At 32.4% G+C, this 23,202-nt stretch overlaps 4 protein-coding genes across 5 annotated transcripts; 2 read left to right on the top strand and 2 right to left on the bottom strand.

Moving 5' to 3' along the window:
* Nucleotides 1-1,314: 1,314 nt before the first annotated feature.
* On the bottom strand, nt 1,315-2,568 carry LOC129750775 (cyclin-dependent kinase 7-like). Its single transcript, XM_055745816.1, has 2 exons — nt 2,397-2,568; nt 1,315-2,331 (listed from the first exon to the last, which is right to left on the bottom strand). Exons 1-2 carry the CDS (start codon nt 2,448-2,450, stop codon nt 1,357-1,359), a joined length of 1,029 nt encoding a protein of 342 aa, XP_055601791.1. The 5' UTR covers nt 2,451-2,568; the 3' UTR covers nt 1,315-1,356.
* Nucleotides 2,569-11,813: 9,245 nt separating this feature from the next.
* On the top strand, nt 11,814-14,982 carry LOC129750778 (mitochondrial nicotinamide adenine dinucleotide transporter SLC25A51-like). 2 transcript variants are annotated; one of them, XM_055745819.1, is made up of 4 exons: nt 11,814-12,107; nt 12,326-13,154; nt 13,222-13,351; nt 13,853-14,982. In XM_055745819.1, exons 2-4 carry the CDS (start codon nt 12,664-12,666, stop codon nt 14,135-14,137), a joined length of 906 nt encoding a protein of 301 aa, XP_055601794.1. In that variant the 5' UTR covers nt 11,814-12,107; nt 12,326-12,663; the 3' UTR covers nt 14,138-14,982. The 2 variants fall into 2 exon arrangements, with proteins under 2 accessions (XP_055601794.1, XP_055601796.1); XM_055745821.1 differs by having other exon boundaries at nt 11,897-11,912; nt 12,510-13,154.
* A 4,369-nt stretch (nt 14,983-19,351) lies between these two features.
* On the bottom strand, nt 19,352-20,179 carry LOC129753910 (uncharacterized protein K02A2.6-like). Its single transcript, XM_055749759.1, has one exon. The coding sequence runs from the start codon at nt 20,177-20,179 to the stop codon at nt 19,352-19,354; it is 828 nt and encodes a 275-aa protein (XP_055605734.1).
* A 213-nt stretch (nt 20,180-20,392) lies between these two features.
* Nucleotides 20,393-21,640, top strand: LOC129753911 (uncharacterized protein K02A2.6-like). Its single transcript, XM_055749761.1, has 3 exons — nt 20,393-20,794; nt 20,847-21,355; nt 21,400-21,640. Exons 1-3 carry the CDS (start codon nt 20,393-20,395, stop codon nt 21,638-21,640), a joined length of 1,152 nt encoding a protein of 383 aa, XP_055605736.1.
* The last annotated feature ends 1,562 nt before the right edge of the window (nt 21,641-23,202 follow it).

Genomic DNA, 23,202 nt, shown 5'->3' on the forward strand with positions numbered 1-23,202 from the left:
TCATTGACTCAATGATGAACAAGATGGGTTATTTGAATATCCTCAAGCGTAACCTGCAGCCTTCCGTGGATAAATTGGGGCTACCTCGTAATTACTACTTCCAACAAGATAATGATCCCAAACATATCGCTATTGTACGAGAAAGGTATAATACACCTCAACAACTAAAAACGCCTCCGCAGTCTCCCGACTGAACTCGATAGAACACATCTGGTGGGAGGTCAAGAATCGCCTAAAAAATAAAAAATCCTAGGAAGAAGGCAGAACGGCGATTAAGGAGATCTGGGAGAAAATTCCATCTTGTGCGACCGAAAACCTCGTCGAATCGATGCCACGACGCTTGCAAGAAGTGATAGAAGCCAAAGACGGTCAAACCAAATAATAATTTAGTTGTTTTTGATTTGGCTACTTTCTATCAATTGATGTTTATTAAGATTTTAAGAAAAAGTAGTACTGTACGATCAATTTTGCCAAGCCTGAAATGGTGTTTTTTTGTTGTTTTTTCAAATATGAAGTGAAAAAGTAAATAATTTTTATTTTTCTTTTCACAATTAAAGAGAAAAAAGGAGGTATTTTTTAATAGATTAAAGTTGTTTTTAATTATTTATTGTAAATCACCAATAAACTCAGAATTCAAGAATGAATAACGGGTGTACGACTCATTTTGCAATTGACTGTATATCCTTTACCGACGATTTTTATCGTGCATAGGCACTGCTTGAATGAGCGCGCAATCGGTTTGATTAAAATCGGTCTGGATCGAAATATTTTATACAAACAACCCTTTGCATTTGTACAAACTTTAGGCCATTTACTCAGCCAAGCCGGGGTGAAGGTGGTTTTTTGTTGTTGCTGTTGCTGTTTTCGCTAGCAATCGTTTGTGTTCGCGCGAAATTTGTTTGAATCGTGCATCACCGCGCAAGCAAGCAACTTGCAGACATGTCACAATGTTCGGAAATTATTCTTTCTGTTCGGTTCAAGTGACTTTATCTTCGGACTTGCAAGTGATCCTGACTTCGGAGAATCTTTTGAATTTTTCGGAACGTGCAGTCAAAGGATTTTATCACACGGATGACTTTTACTTGCAGACATGTTCGACGTTCTATTCGTAAAGAAGAAAGAATCATTTTGCAACTTTGAAAAATGATTCTTCCGTAGCTGACATTGGGCGGTTAGATTCGGCGCTGCATGAAGGGAACTCTTTGCACCTCTGCTTATTGTAGAATCGACCGTCTAGTAGGGAAGGTTTCTTTTGCATTTGTTTGGTGGAGACAGTTTAGGAAACGAATGAGTTTTATTCTTTACAACCTAACATAATTTAAATAGCAAAAAAAAAAGAAAATCAATACTTCCCTTTTAAAACTGCAACCGTTTGGGCAACGTCGCTCCGTCAACATTTTCCGGCAGTTTTCGCTTCAGGGTGGGTTGTTTTTCCTCCTTATCTTTTCCGCCGGCGTAGTAACTAGCCGGCATTGGCAGCTTGCCTCCCATGGTCGGTGCGGGTTTATTCGAGAAATATGGCATTTTCAGCGCCTCCGTACAGGAACACCGATTCGAGGGACACAGTGCTAACAGCTTGTTTGCTAGCTCCAGCAGGTCATCACCTGCTGCTGTAAAAATATCCCGCAGTGGAATGGCTGGGAACATTTTGTACTGAACGAAATCTGGTAGCGATTTAACGTCCGGCCAATTTTCTTCCGTTGGTGTGCCCATGACCTGGAAAATTCGAGTCAACTGATCCAGATCGCTTTCTCCCGGTAGGAATGGAACCCGAAGAAGCAACTCGGCAAGGATACATCCAACAGCCCAAATGTCTACCCCGATTCCGTACTGCCGAGCTCCGAACAGCAGTTCCGGAGAACGATACCATCGGGTCACCACCTGGTTGGTATTTATCCGATTGGGGGAACCGAAAAATTTCGCCAAACCGAAATCTCCTATCTTCAATAACCCAGACCCGCTGAGCAGAAGATTGTTAGGTTTTAAATCCCGATGCAGGATCCAGTGAATGTGAAGATACTCTAACCCCTTCAGAGTTTGAATCATGTAACTCTTGATATTAGCTGGGGTAAATATGATTTTCTGATCTTTTATAATTATTTCCAGATCCGTGTCCATAAAGTCAAAGACCAGAGACACGTTACTTTTGTGCCCAAAAACATCCAACAAGCCGATTATGTTTTCGTGGTGCAATTCCTGAAGCAGCTTGATTTCCCTCAACGCAGTCCGGTTGATTCCATCGGCTGCTTCCTCTCGATTTCCTACCTTAATTTTTTTAACCGCAACAATTTCGTTCGTTTCCAAATCCCTTGCCTTGTAAACGGTAGCGAACTGAAAATTTGTAATACCTGTTTAGATTTTTTTTTTCTTAAATGGAAAACTCGATGTTACCATACCTGACCTTCGCCCAAGAATTCAATTTTCTCGTATCGCGTTAAACGAGCGTCCATTCTAATTATGGGACTAATTACTCACACACAACTTGTTGAATATCAATAAAACTTTTTGGATTCAGAAAACCGGTAAACTTTTCGTAAACTTGCGAAAACCACAACGTGTTTACCTGTTTTTTGTTTGTTTGTTTGATTTGATTCAAAACTCGAGCACAAACCACACTGAAATAAATTTACCTTAGTGAATTGAATGCGTTATCAGGTTCCTCAAACGGTTCCTCAAATGATTTTTGTCATTTTTGTCATTTTTGTTACTTTTTGTCATTTTTGTCATTTTTGTTACTTTTAATTTTTTGTCATTTTTGTCATTTTTGTCATTTTTGTCATTTTTGTCATTTTTGTCATTTTTGTCATTTTTGTCATTTTTGTCATTTTTGTCATTTTTGTCATTTTAGTCATTTTTGTCATTTTTGTCATTTTTGTCATTTTTGTCATTTTTGTCATTTTTGTCATTTTTGTCATTTTTGTCATTTTTGTCATTTTTGTAACTTTTTATTTTTTTGTCATTTTTGTCATTTTAGTCATTTTTGTCATTTTTGTCTTTTTTGTCATTTTTGTCATTTTTGTCATTTTTGTCATTTTTGTCATTTTTGTCATTTTTGTCATTTTTGTCATTTTTGTCATTTTTGTCATTTTTGTCATTTTTGTCATTTTTGTCATTTTTGTCATTTTTGTCATTTTTGTCATTTTTGTCATTTTTGTCATTTTTGTCATTTTTGTCATTTTTGTCATTTTTGTCATTTTTGTCATTTTGTAACTTTTTATTTTTTGTCATTTTTGTCATTTTAGTCATTTTTGTCATTTTTGTCTTTTTTGTCATTTTTGTCATTTTTGTCATTTTTGTCATTTTTGTCATTTTTGTCATTTTTGTCATTTTTGTCATTTTTGTCATTTTTGTCATTTTTGTCATTTTTGTCATTTTTGTCATTTTTGTCATTTTTGTCATTTTTTTCATTTTTGTCATTTTTGTCACTTTAGTCATTTTTGTCATTTTTGTCATTTTTGTCATTCTTGTCATTTTTGTCATTTTTGTCATTTTTGTCATTTTTGTCATTTTTGTCATTTTTGTCATTTTTGTCATTTTTGTCATTTTTGTCATTTTTGTCATTTTTGTCATTTTTGTCATTTTTGTCATTTTTGCCATTTTTGTCATTTTTATCATTTTTGTCATTTTTGTCATTTTTGTCATTTTTGTCATTTTTGTCATTTTTGTCATTTTTGTCATTTTTGTCATTTTTGTCATTTTTGTCATTTTTGTCATTTTTGTCATTTTTGTCATTTTTGTCATTTTTGTCATTTTTGTAACTTTTTATTTTTTTGTCATTTTAGTCATTTTTGTCATTTTTGTCATTTTTGTCATTTTTGTCATTTTTGTCATTTTTGTCATTTTTGTCATTTTTGTCATTTTTGTCATTTTTGTCATTTTTGTCATTTTTGTCATTTTTGTCATTTTTGTCATTTTTGTCATTTTTGTCATTTTTGTCATTTTTGTCATTTTTGTCATTTTTGTCATTTTTGTCATTTTTGTCATTTTTGTCATTTTTGTCATTTTTGTCATTTTTGTCATTTTTGTCATTTTTGTCATTTTTGTCATTTTTGTCATTTTTGTCATTTTTGTCATTTTTGTCTTTTTTGTCATTTTTGTCATTTTTGTCATTTTTGTCATTTTTGTCATTTTTGTCATTTTTGTCATTTTTGTCATTTTTGTCATTTTTGTCATTTTTGTCATTTTTGTCATTTTTGTCATTTTTGTCATTTTTGTCATTTTTGTCATTTTTGTCATTTTTGTCATTTTTGTCATTTTTGTCATTTTTGTCATTTTTGTCATTTTTGTCATTTTTGTCATTTTTGTAATTTTTGTCATTTTTGTCATTTTTGTCATTTTTGTCATTTTTGTCATTTTTGTCATTTTTGTCATTTTTGACATTTTTGTCATTTTTGTCATTTTTGTCATTTTTGTCATTTTTGTCATTTTTGTCATTTTTGTCATTTTTGTCATTTTTGTCATTTTTGTCATTTTTGTCATTTTTGTCATTTTTGTCATTTTTGTCATTTTTGTCATTTTTGTCATTTTTGTCATTTTTGTCATTTTTGTCATTTTTGTCATTTTTGTCATTTTTGTCATTTTTGTCATTTTTGTCATTTTTGTCATTTTTGTCATTTTTGTCATTTTTGTCATTTTTGTCATTTTTGTCATTTTTGTCATTTTTGTCATTTTTGTCATTTTTGTCATTTTTTTCATTTTTGTCATTTTTGTCACTTTAGTCATTTTTGTCATTTTTGTCATTTTTGTCATTTTTGTCATTTTTGTAATTTTTGTCATTTTTGTCATTTTTGTCATTTTTGTCATTTTTGTCATTTTTGTCATTTTTGTCATTTTTGTCATTTTTGTCATTTTTGTCATTTTTGTCATTTTTGTCATTTTTGTCATTTTTATCATTTTTGTCATTTTTGTCATTTTTGTAATTTTTGTCATTTTTGTCATTTTTGTCATTTTTGTCATTTTTGTCATTTTTGTCATTTTTGTCATTTTTGTCATTTTTGTCATTTTTGTAACTTTTTATTTTTTTGTCATTTTAGTCATTTTTGTCATTTTTGTCATTTTTGTCATTTTTGTCATTTTTGTCATTTTTGTCATTTTTGTCATTTTTGTCATTTTTGTCATTTTTGTCATTTTTGTCATTTTTGTCATTTTTGTCATTTTTGTCATTTTTGTCATTTTTGTCATTTTTGTCATTTTTGTCATTTTTGTCATTTTTGTCATTTTTGTCATTTTTGTCATTTTTGTCATTTTTGTCATTTTTGTCATTTTTGTCATTTTTGTCATTTTTGTCATTTTTGTCATTTTTGTCATTTTTGTCATTTTTGTCATTTTTGTCATTTTTGTCATTTTTGTCATTTTTGTCATTTTTGTCATTTTTGTCATTTTTGTCATTTTTGTCATTTTTGTCATTTTTGTCATTTTTGTCATTTTTGTCATTTTTGTCATTTTTGTCATTTTTGTCATTTTTGTCATTTTTGTCATTTTTGTCATTTTTGTCATTTTTGTCATTTTTGTCATTTTTGTCATTTTTGTCATTTTTGTCATTTTTGTCATTTTTGTCATTTTTGTCATTTTTGTCATTTTTGTCATTTTTGTCATTTTTGTCATTTTTGTAACTTTTTATTTTTTGTCATTTTAGTCATTTTTGTCATTTTTGTCATTTTTGTCATTTTTGTCATTTTTGTCATTTTTGTCATTTTTGTCATTTTTGTCATTTTTGTCATTTTTGTCATTTTTGTCATTTTTGTCATTTTTGTCATTTTTGTCATTTTTGTCATTTTTGTCATTTTTGTCATTTTTGTCATTTTTGTCATTTTTGTCATTTTTGTCATTTTTGTCATTTTTGTCATTTTTGTCACTTTTGTCATTTTTGTCATTTTTGTCATTTTTGTCATTTTTGTCATTTTTGTCATTTTTGTCATTTTTGTCATTTTTGTCATTTTTGTCATTTTTGTCATTTTTGTCATTTTTGTCATTTTTGTCATTTTTGTCATTTTTATCATTTTTATCATTTTTGTCATTTTTGTCATTTTTGTAATTTTTGTCATTTTTGTCATTTTTGTCATTTTTGTCATTTTTGTCATTTTTGTCATTTTTGTCATTTTTGTCATTTTTGTCATTTTTGTCATTTTTGTCATTTTTGTCATTTTTGTCATTTTTGTCATTTTTGTCATTTTTGTCATTTTAGTCATTTTTGTCATTTTTGTCATTTTTGTCATTTTTGTCATTTTTGTCATTTTTGTCATTTTTGTCATTTTTGTCATTTTTGTCATTTTTGTCATTTTTGTCATTTTTGTCATTTTTGTCATTTTTGTCATTTTTGTCATTTTTGTCATTTTTGTCATTTTTGTCATTTTTGTCATTTTTGTCATTTTTGTCATTTTTGTCATTTTTGTCATTTTTGTCATTTTTGTCATTTTTGTCATTTTTGTCATTTTTGTCATTTTTGTCATTTTTGTCATTTTTGTCATTTTTGTCATTTTTGTCATTTTTGTCATTTTTGTCATTTTTGTCATTTTTGTCATTTTTGTCATTTTTGTCATTTTTGTCATTTTTGTCATTTTTGTCATTTTTGTCATTTTTGTCATTTTTGTCATTTTTGTCATTTTTGTCATTTTTGTCATTTTTGTCATTTTTGTCATTTTTGTCATTTTTGTCATTTTTGTCATTTTTGTCGTTTTTGTCATTTTTGTCATTTTTGTCATTTTTGTCATTTTTGTCATTTTTGTCATTTTTGTCATTTTTGTCATTTTTGTCATTTTTGTCATTTTTGTCATTTTTGTCATTTTTGTCATTTTTGTCATTTTTGTCATTTTTGTCATTTTTGTCATTTTTGTCATTTTTGTCATTTTTGTCATTTTTGTCATTTTTGTCATTTTTGTCATTTTTGTCATTTTTGTCATTTTTGTCATTTTTGTCATTTTTGTCATTTTTGTCATTTTTGTCATTTTTGTCATTTTTGTCATTTTTGTCATTTTTGTCATTTTTGTCATTTTTGTCATTTTTGTCATTTTTGTCATTTTTGTCATTTTTGTCATTTTTGTCATTTTTGTCATTTTTGTCATTTTTGTCATTTTTGTCATTTTTGTCATTTTTGTCATTTTTGTCATTTTTGTCATTTTTGTCATTTTTGTCATTTTTGTCATTTTTGTCATTTTTGTCATTTTTGTCATTTTTGTCATTTTGTCATTTTTGTCACTTTTGTCATTTTTGTCATTTTTGTCATTTTTGTCATTTTTGTCATTTTTGTCATTTTTGTCATTTTTGTCATTTTTGTCATTTTTGTCATTTTTGTCATTTTTGTCATTTTTGTCATTTTGTCATTTTTGTCATTTTTGTCATTTTTGTCATTTTTATCATTTTTATCATTTTTGTCATTTTTGTCATTTTTGTAATTTTTGTCATTTTGTCATTTTTGTCATTTTTGTCATTTTTGTCATTTTTGTCATTTTTGTCATTTTTGTCATTTTTGTCATTTTTGTCATTTTTGTCATTTTTGTCATTTTTGTCATTTTAGTCATTTTTGTCATTTTTGTCATTTTTGTCATTTTTGTCATTTTTGTCATTTTGTCATTTTTGTCATTTTTGTCATTTTTGTCATTTTTGTCATTTTTGTCATTTTTGTCATTTTTGTCATTTTTGTCATTTTTGTCATTTTAGTCATTTTTGTCATTTTTGTCATTTTTGTCATTTTTGTCATTTTTGTCATTTTTGTCATTTTTGTCATTTTTGTCATTTTTGTCATTTTTGTCATTTTTGTCATTTTTGTCATTTTTGTCATTTTTGTCATTTTTGTCATTTTTGTCATTTTTGTCATTTTTGTCATTTTTGTCATTTTTGTCATTTTTGTCATTTTTGTCATTTTTGTCATTTTTGTCATTTTTGTCATTTTTGTCATTTTTGTCATTTTTGTCATTTTTGTCATTTTTGTCATTTTTGTCATTTTTGTCATTTTTGTCATTTTTGTCATTTTTGTCATTTTTGTCATTTTTGTCATTTTTGTCATTTTTGTCATTTTTGTCATTTTTGTCATTTTTGTCATTTTTGTCATTTTTGTCATTTTTGTCATTTTTGTCATTTTTGTCATTTTTGTCATTTTTGTCATTTTTGTCATTTTTGTCATTTTTGTCGTTTTTGTCATTTTTGTCATTTTTGTCATTTTTGTCATTTTTGTCATTTTTGTCATTTTTGTCATTTTTGTCATTTTTGTCATTTTTGTCATTTTTTGTCATTTTTGTCATTTTTGTCATTTTTGTCATTTTTGTCATTTTTGTCATTTTTGTCATTTTTGTCATTTTTGTCATTTTTGTCATTTTTGTCATTTTTGTCATTTTTGTCATTTTTGTCATTTTTGTCATTTTTGTCATTTTTGTCATTTTTGTCATTTTTGTCATTTTTGTCATTTTTGTCATTTTTGTCATTTTTGTCATTTTTGTCATTTTTGTCATTTTTGTCATTTTTGTCATTTTTGTCATTTTTGTCATTTTTGTCATTTTTGTCATTTTTTGTCATTTTTGTCATTTTTGTCATTTTTGTCATTTTTGTCATTTTTGTCATTTTTGTCATTTTTGTCATTTTTGACATTTTTGTCATTTTTGTCATTTTTGTCATTTTTGTCATTTTTGTCATTTTTGTCATTTTTGTCATTTTTGTTATTTTTGTCATTTTTGTCATTTTTGTCATTTTTGTCATTTTTGTCATTTTTGTCATTTTTGTCATTTTTGTCATTTTTGTCATTTTTGTCATTTTTGTCATTTTTGTCATTTTTGTCATTTTTGTCATTTTTGTCATTTTTGTCATTTTTGTCATTTTTGTCATTTTTGTCATTTTTGTCATTTTTGTCATTTTTGTCATTTTTGTCATTTTTGTCATTTTTTTCATTTTTGTCATTTTTGTCACTTTAGTCATTTTTGTCATTTTTGTCATTTTTGTCATTTTTGTCATTTTTGTCATTTTTGTCATTTTTGTCATTTTTGTCATTTTTGTCATTTTTGTCATTTTTGTCATTTTTGTCATTTTTGTCATTTTTGTCATTTTTGTCATTTTTGTCATTTTTGTCATTTTTGTCATTTTTGTCATTTTTGTCATTTTTATCATTTTTGTCATTTTTGTCATTTTTGTCATTTTTGTCATTTTTGTCATTTTTGTCATTTTTGTCATTTTTGTCATTTTTGTCATTTTTGTCATTTTTGTCATTTTTGTCATTTTTGTCATTTTTGTCATTTTTGTCATTTTTGTCATTTTTGTAACTTTTTATTTTTTTGTCATTTTAGTCATTTTTGTCATTTTTGTCATTTTTGTCATTTTTGTCATTTTTGTCATTTTTGTCATTTTTGTCATTTTTGTCATTTTTGTCATTTTTGTCATTTTTGTCATTTTTGTCATTTTTGTCATTTTTGTCATTTTTGTCATTTTTGTAACTTTTTATTTTTTGTCATTTTTGTCATTTTTGTCATTTTTGTCATTTTTGTCATTTTTGTCATTTTTGTCATTTTTGTCATTTTTGTCATTTTTGTCATTTTTGTCATTTTTGTCATTTTTGTCATTTTTGTCATTTTTGTCATTTTTGTCATTTTTGTCATTTTTGTCATTTTTGTCATTTTTGTCATTTTTGTCATTTTTGTCATTTTTGTCATTTTTGTCATTTTTGTAACTTTTTATTTTTTGTCATTTTAGTCATTTTTGTCATTTTTGTCATTTTTGTCATTTTTGTCATTTTTGTCATTTTTGTCATTTTTGTCATTTTTGTCATTTTTGTCATTTTTGTCATTTTTGTCATTTTTGTCATTTTTGTCATTTTTGTCATTTTTGTCATTTTTGTCATTTTTGTCATTTTTGTCATTTTTGTCATTTTTGTCATTTTTGTCATTTTTGTCATTTTTGTCATTTTTGTCATTTTTGTCATTTTTGTCATTTTTGTCATTTTTGTCATTTTTGTCATTTTTGTCATTTTTGTCATTTTTGTCACTTTTGTCATTTTTGTCATTTTTGTCATTTTTGTCATTTTTGTCATTTTTGTCATTTTTGTCATTTTTGTCATTTTTGTCATTTTTGTCATTTTTGTCATTTTTGTCATTTTTATCATTTTTATCATTTTTGTCATTTTTGTCATTTTTGTAATTTTTGTCATTTTTGTCATTTTTGTCATTTTTGTCATTTTTGTCATTTTTTGTCATTTTTGTCATTTTTTGTCATTTTTGTCATTTTTGTCATTTTTGTCATTTTTGTCATTTTAGTCATTTTGTCATTTTTTGTCATTTTTGTCATTTTTGTCATTTTTGTCATTTTTGTCATTTTTGTCATTTTTGTCATTTTTGTCATTTTTGTCATTTTTGTCATTTTTGTCATTTTTGTCATTTTTGTCATTTTTGTCATTTTTGTCATTTTTGTCATTTTTGTCATTTTTGTCATTTTTGTCATTTTTGTCATTTTTGTCATTTTTGTCATTTTTGTCATTTTTGTCATTTTTGTCATTTTTGTCATTTTTGTCATTTTTGTCATTTTTGTCATTTTTGTCATTTTTGTCATTTTTGTCATTTTTGTCATTTTTGTCATTTTTGTCATTTTTGTCATTTTGTCATTTTTGTCATTTTTGTCATTTTTGTCATTTTTGTCATTTTTGTCATTTTTGTCATTTTTGTCATTTTTGTCATTTTTGTCATTTTTGTCATTTTTGTCATTTTTGTCATTTTTGTCATTTTTGTCATTTTTGTCATTTTTGTCATTTTTGTCATTTTTGTCGTTTTTGTCATTTTTGTCATTTTTGTCATTTTTGTCATTTTTGTAATTTTTGTCATTTTTGTCATTTTTGTCATTTTTGTCATTTTTGACATTTTTGTCATTTTTGTCATTTTTGTCATTTTTGTCATTTTTGTCATTTTTGTCATTTTTGTCATTTTGTCATTTTTGTCATTTTTGTCATTTTTGTCATTTTTGTCATTTTTGTCATTTTTGTCATTTTTGTCATTTTTGTCATTTTTGTCATTTTTGTCATTTTTGTCATTTTGTCATTTTTGTCATTTTTGTCATTTTTGTCATTTTTGTCATTTTTGTCATTTTTGTCATTTTTGTCATTTTTGTCATTTTTGTCATTTTTGTCATTTTTGTCATTTTTGTCATTTTTGTCAATTTTGTCATTTTTGTCATTTTTGTCATTTATATCATTTTTGTCATTAATGTAATTTTTGTCATTTTTGTCATTTTTGTTATTTTTTTCATTTTTGTCAATTTTGTCCATTTTGTCAATTTTGTCAATTTTGTCAATTTTGTTAATTTTCTCAATTTTGTCAATTTTGTCAATTTTGTCAATTTTGTCCATTTTGTCAATTTTGTCAATTTTGTCAATTTTGTCAATTTTTCAATTTTGTCAATTTTGTCAATTTTGTCAATTTTGTCAATATTGTCAATTTTGTCCATTTTGTCAATGTTGTCATTTTTGTCAATTTTGTCAATTTTTGTCATTTTTATCATTTTTGTCATTTTTGTCATTCTTTTCTTTTTTATCATTTTTGTCATTTTTGTCATTTTTGTCATTTTTGTCATTTTTGTCATTTTTATTACTTTTGTCATTTTTGTCATTTTTTTTATTTTTGTCATTTTTGTCAACAGGTTTAAAGCGGTTTTAGATCCTTAAAACAAATTTGAAACTATTCCACAGAACTTTAGCAATATATTGTGAGCCTATATTTTATTTCAGTGCTAACTGTTCGAATGGTTTTAGCTCGAATTTTTCTTCAACACATCAGGCGAACCACCCTGTGGAAAACTCTCGCAAAAATTTTTAAACGTCATCGCAATTTAAATCCCTCCCATCATCAGCCAGCAGCAGCTGTTTTGCAAGGCAGCAGCAACAAAACATTAACGCGCTGCTCAAGTGGTTGTTCTAAATTCTAAGTAGTTTTCGATTGGATTTTGAGGTGGATTTGTTTGCTTTTTGCCGTGAAAAGTTGAGCCGATTAGTGATAAACATTCAGCAAACAGTGTCGTTGTTAAACTTTAGAACGTCGCTTTAAAATTTGCCACCCACTCAGCAGCAGCAGCACCACGCAGATAGATTCTAATCGCGTGACTCGCGTTCTGGGTGAAGATTCTGTCTGATCCTAGTTAGTTTGGTATGTATACTGTAAAGCAAAAAACGCTCAACAATGCACTTTTGTTCGATAGATAATCGACTGCGAGTGAACAATAAATGCTGAGCAATGCATGGGGAGGCACGTTTGAAAACTAAAAATTTACGCTTTTTGATAAAGTGACACTGAATAATAGCAATCATTACCACATCGCACATTATATAACAAAGCTTTAATTTGGATCTATCACTTGATTTTAGGTGGTTCGGAAGAATTCGATACATTCTGCAAGGATAGGCATGAGCCGGATGTTTCCAAAGAATGAAACAACAAATAAAATGAGAAAGTACTTCAAAAGGCAACAAATCTTGAGCACAGCTGCTGCACGAAGGACGGCGATATGCTGATTTAAATTAAAACTGATTCGTACGACAAAACAAATAGCCTCCTTGCAAGTTGACTGAACTGCAACGAAATTTGGCACCGAGCGAGATTTGTGATAAAGGAAAACCCAAATTAATCCGGTGCTAGAATACATAAAAAATCATTCAAAATTTCTCCCTCAAACGAAAAACAAAACCCGGACGCCCGACCAACGATGGCCATGATTCGGTCGGGCAAGGAGTTAGACCCACCGAGACCCCCCACGAGGAAAAACGCATGCGGAGCTAGCCAAACGGTGCCCCTCTTCTGCTGGCGAGAATTTGCCTGCGGCTGGGGGGCAGCCTTCGTGAACATTGCCGTCACCTACCCAATCTACAAAATGATCTTTCGTCAGATGCTTCACGGGGTGCAGCTGAATCAGGCCTTCGGACAGCTGCGGAGCGAAGGTATTACCTTTCTCTACCGAGGGATATTTCCGCCGCTGGCTCAGAAAACCATTTCCCTGTCGCTGATGTTCGGAGTGTACGACGGGACCCGGAGACCTCTGGTGGAAACCTGGGGTGTCAATCAGTATACCGCTAAAATCGTAGCCGGTATGACGGCGGGAACTGTGGAAGCTGTGCTGATGCCCTTCGAACGGATACAAACGCTTCTGGCGGACGCCACCTACCATCAGAAGTATCGCAACACGCCTCATGCTTTCCGGTGCGTATCAAGTTTCATTCTTTTTCTCAGTAAAAATGTTTCTCATAACATCGATTACACTTTTTAGACTTATCTTCATCGAGTACGGCTTCCGGGAGCTGTATCGAGGACTAATTCCCGTACTATGGCGTAACGGGCCCTCGAATGCAATGTTTTTTGTGCTGCGAGAGGAAGCTGATGAACGGCTGACTAAACGGGTATGTAAACTGGGATTTATTTATTGCTTAATTGCTTCTTTTGACACGTGCGGCGTCGTGATTAATGAAGCTCATAAATAGACATTTTATTTACGGAAGTGAAGAAACCGATGCATAGACTAGCATCAGACAGGCTTGTAGGAGATAAGCTATAGGCTCCTCTCATTATTTAAACGGAGATCCCTTTTTAAATTGTGGTCCCGCATTAGGTTTGGGCTGAATTCTGCACCTTGAAAATTTTGAAAATGTAGCCTACCGTAATTTAAAAAAATCGACTGAACTAGAATAAAAAACCATACTGTGATTTGTTACTTCATATAAGATTCATTAAATGTACTGTTTTATATTGATATTGATAAATTCGGAGGTGTATTAATGTGATATGGGATGGGATGGGAGTGTGGGAGTATTCACGATAACTATGATTCTGTTTTCCTCGCGGTGTTAAGTGATGAGGTGGTGTTAGCAACTTTCCATTTTTTTCTGTGTCCCCAATTTCAGGCCACCATAGCCGGCCAACGGACCCAGGAATTCATTGCCGGCGCCTTCATCGGGGCCTTCATCAGCTCGGTGTTCTACCCGCTCAATGTACTGAAGGTGATGATGCAAAGCCGCTGCGGAGGTCCTCACGACAGCATGTGGGTCGCAATGCAGCAGATCTACCGTGAACGGGACTGCAAACTGCGGAATGTGTACAAGGGCGTCAGCATGAACTGCACCCGGGCCTTCTTCAGCTGGGGCATCATGAACAGTGCATACGAGCAGCTGAAGAAGGTTTTCTACTAGAAAGGCGGCGTCGCTTTAGGAGGGGTTGACAATAAGCTTGAATAGTGTGTAAAAGGGAAAACAAAACACTTCTGAAAGAAGTGTTTGGTCGTTTAAGAACCATTCAAAGAGATCAACTATTGTGATGTAAATATTTTATTTTATAGTTTCTTTTAGCTGAAATGGTCGGTTTGAATTCATTAGCAACAAATCACTAGTATTTCTAGTCTAGCAAATTGACACGTGAAAGTCAACTGATTATTAAAATACACGAAAAAAATAGTTCAATACACATTTTCGAAGCCTCACACTTTGAACAGCCACTGTAAATACCATTTTAGAATCCGTTAAAGTTATAATTTTAGTTATGCCTTCAACTCCCCAAAATGTGCATTTACCACCCCAGCAATAGAAACCGCGAGACTTTCGTTCCTTTCTCTCAGTCCGGAATGTGATTCAATAAAATTGATCACACCAACCGTTTTCTCATCGAGTGTCTGTACAAAGAAGCGCACCCTTCTCATAGTCCGTAATTCATTCATAGTTTCTTTATAATTTGCTGCAAGCAACCCCACTACCTAATTATGATAAGTTGAACGTTAATAACGAAAACGAACGACCAGTGTGTGAATCCCGTTGGAAGTGTATAAAAATGTTGTATAAATGTTTAGAACATTACTTTAATATTATAGGCATAACGTAGCCGTACTTTTGTCTTTCGTCGCACAGTTTGTGTGTGCCTGTGTCGTCTGAAATCTATTTTTCTTTTCGAGGAAACTGTTTATCGCGAATCGATTTGACATGTGCGAACACAAGTGGAAAACAAAATCAATTAAACTTGATATTGGTATATTTAAAGACACAGAGTGAGTTTTATTTTTTTCGATGACATTTGTTTACCTACTACATTTTTCAAAACCATTGAAACATTTGATTATATTATTGGCAACGTGGAAATATTTTAGTTTTTCATTCCCAAGGTTCAAAATGAGAAACCAATTCCAATAAAACAGTATAAATATCAATGGTGAATCTTGCGAAAAAAAACTGGAAATAAAAAAAACCTTCAACTTTGAACAGTAAAAATTATTTTATCCAACTGGAACTCTCGAGAGCCTCATTCTCACAACAATGTTACGGATATGTATTAAACTAGATCACTTTTCGGCTTTATTCGCAGCAAAGCCAGACTCATATTTGAGATCTTTTTAATAAATTAAATTGTGAATTCGATATCATGAGCATTTTTTCTTCTTACATTGATTTGCTCTTGAATTTTAAAACCATGAAAAATGGGATCGATTTCTGATAGCACAAGGCAAAAAAAATCACATTTTTTTTAATTCAAAATAATGTTTCAAAGATCAATTTCGTCGATTAGATACTATGAGTAATTTTGATTTCTGAAAATAATTACATAAGATAACAAAATTCAACAAAAATTCAGGAATTCAATCAATTTAAAAAAATGTTGAACCAAAGAGAATCTTAGATATTTTTTAAAGCAAAACGCTTTGCAGCCTTCAACAAAGTTGTTAAATACATTAAAATATTTAATATTAAAAAAGATCAAAGGAACTTTTTGTATAGTCAGGAAAAGTTATATTTTTTCCATTAAATTTTCTGAAGATTGTAGAATTTTAATTTATTTCTCAAGTATTGCATCTCTGAAACCAGAAAATCTAGGCAATATCTGCATCCTTCATTAATCGAAAGATAATAGAAAAAATAAAAATCATTTTTTTAGTTTTTATGCAGATTTATGAATTTATCCGCTTTCAATGACTGACTTCAGTTAAAATAGGTCCTTTTTTGAAATTTACACGAGTTCAAGCACTAAAACTGGTGGTGATAGTCCAAATATGAACGAGTTCAACGGTATGATTATGGGTGTTTGATTTTGAAGACTTTCATTCATTTAATTCTACGATTCCATTTCTTTGAAAAATTATATAAAAGTTTCCGTATTTTGCAGAATTATAAAAAATAATCAAAATGAAAACTTTTCTAACTTTTCTCTCAGAAGTCAAAATGATTCGCGTTCTCGAGGAAAGTCATTGAACTGAAGCTTCATTTTCAGGACTTTTATAATATTCTACAGTTTTGTTAGAAAAGTGCACAATTTTATTTAGCGAATTTTTACCTATTTCCAGGAATATATCAAAAACAAGAATCGATAGAAAAAAAAACTTATTAAAGTGCCTTCGAATTAGTCAAACTTAGCTCTTAAATTATTTGCACCTTGGAAAAATGTGAAGTTTGTTTTCTTGAATAATTTTTCAATTACCTATGACTGATGAATTCATAATCAGTTGCCTAATGAATGAATGAATGAAATCAGCATTAATGCAATTGTTCCCTTTTTAACTCATATATTCGATATTATTCTGAAAACAAAAGTTTTGTAACAAAATTATGATTTTGATTTTTGATTAATGATTCCTTATTCCTTATTTTTAAATTTTATTCTATTTTGTTTACACTTTGCAGACCAACTACGAGATATCTCGTTTTTTCGCTTGACGCGTGTGCGCTTCCTTAGAAGCATAACTCAAATGTGATACTTTTTTTTTTATATAAATTGTGAACAACGCTTTCGTTAACTTAACGAAACTAAATATGTAAAATTTGGTCCAGTGGTTTCTGAGAGAGAGAACACCAAATTTTGGTGTTTTTCGGGCTTAGATTTCTTCGCGGTTCCTAATGTGTTAACTAGACTTTTAAGAAATTATAATAAATAAGATTACAACTATTTCCGACATCATTCAAGAAAGTCATTGAATATTTGATATTGAAGATTTTTCCTCATTTTACAAATTTGTTGAAGACTGCGAAACGATTAAAATCATGGTTTTGAAAATATCAAAAATTCAATTGAGTTTGAATTTTTTTTTCTTAAATTTCGTAAAAGTTTCCCGTTTTTTAGAAAAAATTACGAAAACGATTTTTTCAATAACTTTTTTCTCAGAAATAAAAATTACTCGCGGTCTTCGGGAATTTTGATTATTGAGTGAAAACCTTTAATTTCAAAATATTTGTATTGTGTTATACCTACTGCCGTTCTAAGCAAGATTGCCCCATGTGGAAAAACCTGCAAATGAGAAAAACGCGATTGAAATATTAGCTATATTTCCAATTTTTCTCTCAAACTAAGAATTCACTGTAGAGAATATTGATAGTAAGACAGTTATGATGATAATACTGATTATGTACTTATGAAAAAGAACCGATTTAACAAAAATGATAATTTAATTTAATTAATCATAAATCCAGCAAAAGAAAAAACTCGAATCTAATAAGTGTGACTGGCAACTATGACGTAGATCGAGAGAAATGAATGTCGAGAGTAAAAGAGAAACTGAGTAAAAAGAACGCTACAGTTGAGATGAATGTGTGTTTGTGATAGGGAATTTCTCGGAGAGTAAATGCTTTGAGATCGGTCAAGAAAAAAGTCAAAGTCAGTTAGTAAAGGATTGTTAAGAAGCGCAGATCATTTGTCTCGTCAGTAGTGATTAAATGAGATAAAAAAGGAAAGAAAAGTCGAGTCTACGTCATAGTTGCCAGTCACACTTATTAGATTCGAGTTTTTTCTTTTGCTGGATTTATGATTAATTAAATTAAATTATCATTTTTGTTAAATCGGTTCTTTTTCATAAGTACATAATCAGTATTATCATCATAACTGTCTTACTATCAATATTCTCTACATTCACCTACAGTTTTTTCGTAGTGAACAGATCAAGTTAATCATTTTACAATGTTTTCTGCCAAAAAAATTACATTTCCTACAAAAAAAAAAACAGCAAATTATAGCCAAAAATGCTCCGTGTGACACTTTTGCGTAGAATCAGAACGCATTCCGATGCTGGTTCTACGAAAAACTGTCACACGGCTACAATTTTTCTATCATTTTAAAAGCTTGCGTAGATTATTTTTTCCCCAAAAACTCATGCTAAACCGTTATTTGAGAAATACATTCCTCTTTGTTTATAAAAATGTATAGTTGAGTATGGATCTTGTAAGTAGTGCCTACCGAAAAGTGTTTAGTGAAAATTTCTCTGAATAAAACACTCAAGTCTTCTCGCTCCTTCTCTGCCCTCTATTTTAGTGTTCTTTTCAGTGAATAACATTAAATTCAACAGTTTGAACTCATCTCAAGACAATTTTTCGATAAAATTTGCATTTTTTATAGAATTTTCTCTAGTGTGACATTCTTGCGTAATTTAAATTTCGTATAAGTTCAGAACAAAGTATACTTGTTTGTGTTTTTATTCGAAAGTTAACACTAAGAGAGAGCGTTTCCAGCAAAAAAGTGAAAATGACCCAAAAGTCACATGGGACATTCTTGCTTAGAACGGCAGTATAGATTTGTCAAAAAAAGTGCACAAATTTATTTAATGATTTTTGAAAATTCAAGGATATATCGACTAGGAAAAATTCCAAGTTCGAGCATTTTTAACGATTTTATCGTGCTTGGAGGGAGGGGGAGGGATCAAGTCGAAATCAAGTTTCAATTTCATTTTCCAATGAAACACCTCCTAGCCCCAACCCAATGGAACATTCGCACCAACTGGGTAGGATGCATGAAAAATTAGGAATCATCCAAGATTTGTTTGTTAAAATCCACAAAAATGAAATAACAATTACATAAATGATAACTGTTCAAATAAGTCTGCACTATTTGACTATTGAGCAAAGAATGATTTTATTTCCTCAATTTTCACATGACATAAATTTCCATGTTACTGCGATCAGGCTGCTAACATTTCTCCCTTCTATCTCCAGAACACCAGGTAAGGCTCGAGACGGGAGGGCATCCGGACGGTTCATAGGGGCCTGACCCGTTCAGAAACGCTTAAAGATTGGTCGTCTGCTTGATTTGTTTCTTCTGCATCTACGAACTCTTCACTCACTTCACTTCACTCTTCAGGGCTTTGTGACTCAAATGTGTCCTCGAAAACAATAATGTACCCTCGGATGGTTGGACAGGATGTTCAACCGGTAGTGGAATCGCTGGATCTTGAGCTTCGGTAGTGCAGTTCGATGTTGTCGCCACGGATTGAGATGATTGACCAAACATGTCCACCAAAATATTTAGTGGAGAGCTTGGATAGGTGGGTTTTTGATTACCGTTGAGCCGAGGTTTCAATTGATTGACATGGGAGCGAATCAGCTTTCGCCGGCCATGTCAGGAATCCAGGAGCACGTTGTAGGTAACGCTGCCGACTGCCTCGATCACATGTCCAGAAACCCCCATTTCCAGCTGTTGGCTTCGTGAATTTTGGCGTAAACCTCGTCATTAACCGTGAAACGTCGGGAGGGAAACGTACCTTCACTGAGGTTTGACTGCGGCTTGAGTAGTAAATCCAGTGTAGTACGCATTTTCCTTCCGATCATCAGTTCTGCCGGAGATTTCCCTTTGAGAATCCGACTGGGAGTGGAGCGATAGGTTTGCAGAAAAGTTTGAAGAATTTTTGCAATGTCTCCACCCTTGCCTTCCTTGATTTTGAGCTTGGAGCGCTTCATCGTGTCGACAAACCTTTCTGCTTGCCCGTTTGATTGAGGATGGTATGGTGCAGTTCGCAGGTGTTGGATACCATTGAAATTGCAGAGAGCAGCGAACTTTTCGGATGTGAATTGCGTTCCGTTGTCAGTTACGATTGTTTCTGGAACGCCACACCTTGAGAACAGCTCGTTCAGGGACTCGATGACCGCCAACGTTGTGGGAGAACGGACCGCTTTGATTTCGGGCCATTTTGAGTGGGCATCGATGACAATCAGGAAATGTTGGTTGAAGAATGGACCAGCGAAATCGAGATGAATTCGTTCCCAGGAATGTTTGGTTGCTGGCCACGGCTGAGGTGATACCTTCGATGGGGATTTGGGATGTATGGCACAGCTGCTGCAACGTTTGATGTACTCCGTGATGCATTCATCGATTTTGGGCCAGAACACGTAGCTTCGGGACACAGCTTTCATCCTTTCGATGCCAGGGTGCCCTCGGTGAAGTTGCTTGAGTATTCGTTGACGCAAACTGTTCGGAATCACCAGTCTGTCGGCCATCATCAGGCAGGACTACGACGCAAATTCATCGACGTCTCCGTCAATGGCGTGTATATCGAGCTCCAATTCGACACCGCTTCCGATATAACCGTCATTTCAAAGCCAACATGGAAGAAGCTGGGATCTCCACCTCTACAACCAACTCTCAAACAGGCAAAATCAGCATCTGGCAAACCTCGGCAGTTTGTCGGCGAAATACAATGTGACGTCACCATGGGCAACCAAACCAAGTTTGGAACGTGTTATGTCACCAATCAACCATTCCTCAATCTTTTCGGCCTGGATTGGATTGAGCTGTTCGGACTGTGGTCTATTCCACTGTCATCGATGTGCCACAAAGTTCAAGAAGACCACTCCGAACCGATCCAGCAGTACAAGAAAGCGTTTCCCAAGGTGTTTGCCAACTCACTCGGACATTGCACGAAATCTGGAGTCAAGCTGTTTTTGAAGCCAGACGCACGACCGGTTTTCAAGCACAAACGCCAGGTTTCTTTAATGTCCATACCGAAGGTTGAAGAAGAATTGGATCGTCTTGAGAATCTCGGAATCATTTCCCCAGTGGATTTCTCACAGTGGGCCGCCCCAATAGTCGTTGTCAAGCAGGCGGGTGGCAAAGTGAGAATCTGCGTCGGCCGACTACTCAACCGGTCTGAACGCTGCTCTAGAGCCGCACAATTATCCTCTTCCGGTGCCCGGCGACATCTTTACCAAGCTGAATGGATCCAAGGTTTTTAGCATCATTGATTTGTACGATGCTTATCTCCAAGTTGAAGTGGGCGACGAATCAAAGAAGCTGCTCACAATCAACAACCATCGAAGACTGTACCGTTTCAATAGACTAGCTTCTGGTGTCAAATCCGCTCCTGGGGCGTTCCAGCAGTTGATGAACGGAATGATAGCGAATCTAGAAGGCGTTGAAACGTTCCTGGGCGCATCATCGTTTTCAGCAAGACCGAATTCGACCATCACAAACGACTCCGAACACTCTTCAACCGGCTCTGCGAGTATGGGTTCCGTCTTCGTGAAGACAAATGCAACATTTTCCAGCGGCGAATCAAGTATCTGGGCCATATTGTTGACGAAAAAGGTATACGCCCAGATCCTTCGAAGATTGAAGCCATCGCCCGGATGCCAGCACCAACAGACGTCTCATCTCTCCGCTCCTTTCATGGTACGGTAAATTTTTACGGCAAGTTTGTACGCGCTATGCACCAACTTAGGCGCCCTCTTGATGCACTATTGAAGAAGGACGTCAAGTTTATCTGGTCTCAAGAATTCCAACCAGCTTTCGAGAAATTCAAGACAACGCTCCAATCAGATCTACTGCTGACCCACTACGATCCGAGCATGGACATCATCGTTGCTGCTGACGCGTCTAAATCCGGAATTGGTGCCGTCATTATGCATCGATTTCCGTATGGTTCTCTCAAGACAATCGCTCATGCTTCCCGAAGCAGGTAAGGCCGCACAATCAAACCCCGAAGAAAGGCAAGCAACAATCAACTTTACCAAAGACACGTTGTTGGCAATGTGGAGGTATGCATTTCGTCCGAGAACGCCCCTTCACCAAGCACCTCTGCAAATCTTGTGGGAAGACTGGACACAAAGAGAGATACCGTAACCCCAAAGAGTTCTCTTCGAAACTAAAATCCCTCGGATGAAGAACGAAGTTCAGGTATCTGTCGTGGACTATCACGTTCAAACTCCTAAGCAGCAGCCGTACCTTGGCTGCATCGTCCAGCTTGGCTCCATCTTGAAGAAAAAAGTCCTCGTACTTTTGGTACCAACGGTCAAATGTAAGGCTATTTTCCGGATCGTAGCAGAACTCTCGAATATTGGACGACAGAGACTCGATGACTAATTCGGGGTTGTTAGTTGGCTGGTTGGGGGCTGATTGAGTGGTGAACCTTTCCATGACCGCCATTAACCGCGCGTTCTGTTCCGCCATCTACCGATTCTGGTTCATGATCATTTCGAAAATGTCTTGCATTTGGTTGGAACTTTCTTCGGATGGATGGGACATTTTGTTCGGAATAGGCAAGGCTTCGTAGATTCTTCAATTACTCGTCGCCAATTGATAACTGTTCAAATAAGTCTGTACTATTTGACAATCGAACAAAGACTGATTTTATTTTCTCAATTTTCACATGGCATAAATTTCCATGTTACTGCGATCAGGCTGCTAACAATAAAAAATATAAACAGACCTGATTCAATGTTTAACAGATCATTTACAAACCAAAATTTTAAAACAATGGAAATCTAGATGAACAACAATTTTGTTCAGAAAATTCCATCTTGCTGCCTGTTTTTGAAAGATTGCAGGTTTGGAAACAGAAAAATTGGTATTAAAAACGATTAACTCAGATTTTAAAACTTGGTATGAAGATTGATAGAGCTTTTCTTTTTTGAGAACTTGATCTGTAATAAAAAAAAACTATAAAAGCCATTGCTTACGTTTTGTCATCACTCTAAATCAGGTTAATTTTTTTTTTTTCAATTTCAGGAAAGAAGACAAGGAATTTATTGAAGTATACTTTCTATGAGCTTTTATTTGAATGATAACCAAATGTGTAGCAACACACACAGAGCTTAAGCTAGTATTTCATAAAATCATAGAGTTGTTCGAAAACGCTGTATTAAAACAAATAAGGTATTTGTATTTAGATACTTGAAATAATATTCGGTTTCGAGTAAAACTCTCTGGAGCCACTCGTTTTTATTTTCGTTTTTCAATTTTTTAGAGTTCGGGTACATTTGTTAGTATAATAAATCAACTATGTTAAATTAAACCTTATTTTAAGAGGAGAAATCACCGTGAATTTATTTTATGAAATGAATTTGCGGCTTTATCGGTGAGGGTTAAAGCGTTGAAATGAAAGACGGATAGAAGATCAGAAGAAAATTCTAAGGTGGTGAAAAGAGCGAAGAGCATTTGAAGCTTGACCACATGCTAAATTCTTTGTCTCTGTGGTACACGGTAAAACACGGATTACTAACGATATAATATTTATCCCACTTCT

The sequence above is a fragment of the Uranotaenia lowii genome, chromosome 3, assembly GCF_029784155.1.
Source record: "Uranotaenia lowii strain MFRU-FL chromosome 3, ASM2978415v1, whole genome shotgun sequence".
NCBI classification, from domain to species: domain Eukaryota; kingdom Metazoa; phylum Arthropoda; class Insecta; order Diptera; family Culicidae; genus Uranotaenia; species Uranotaenia lowii.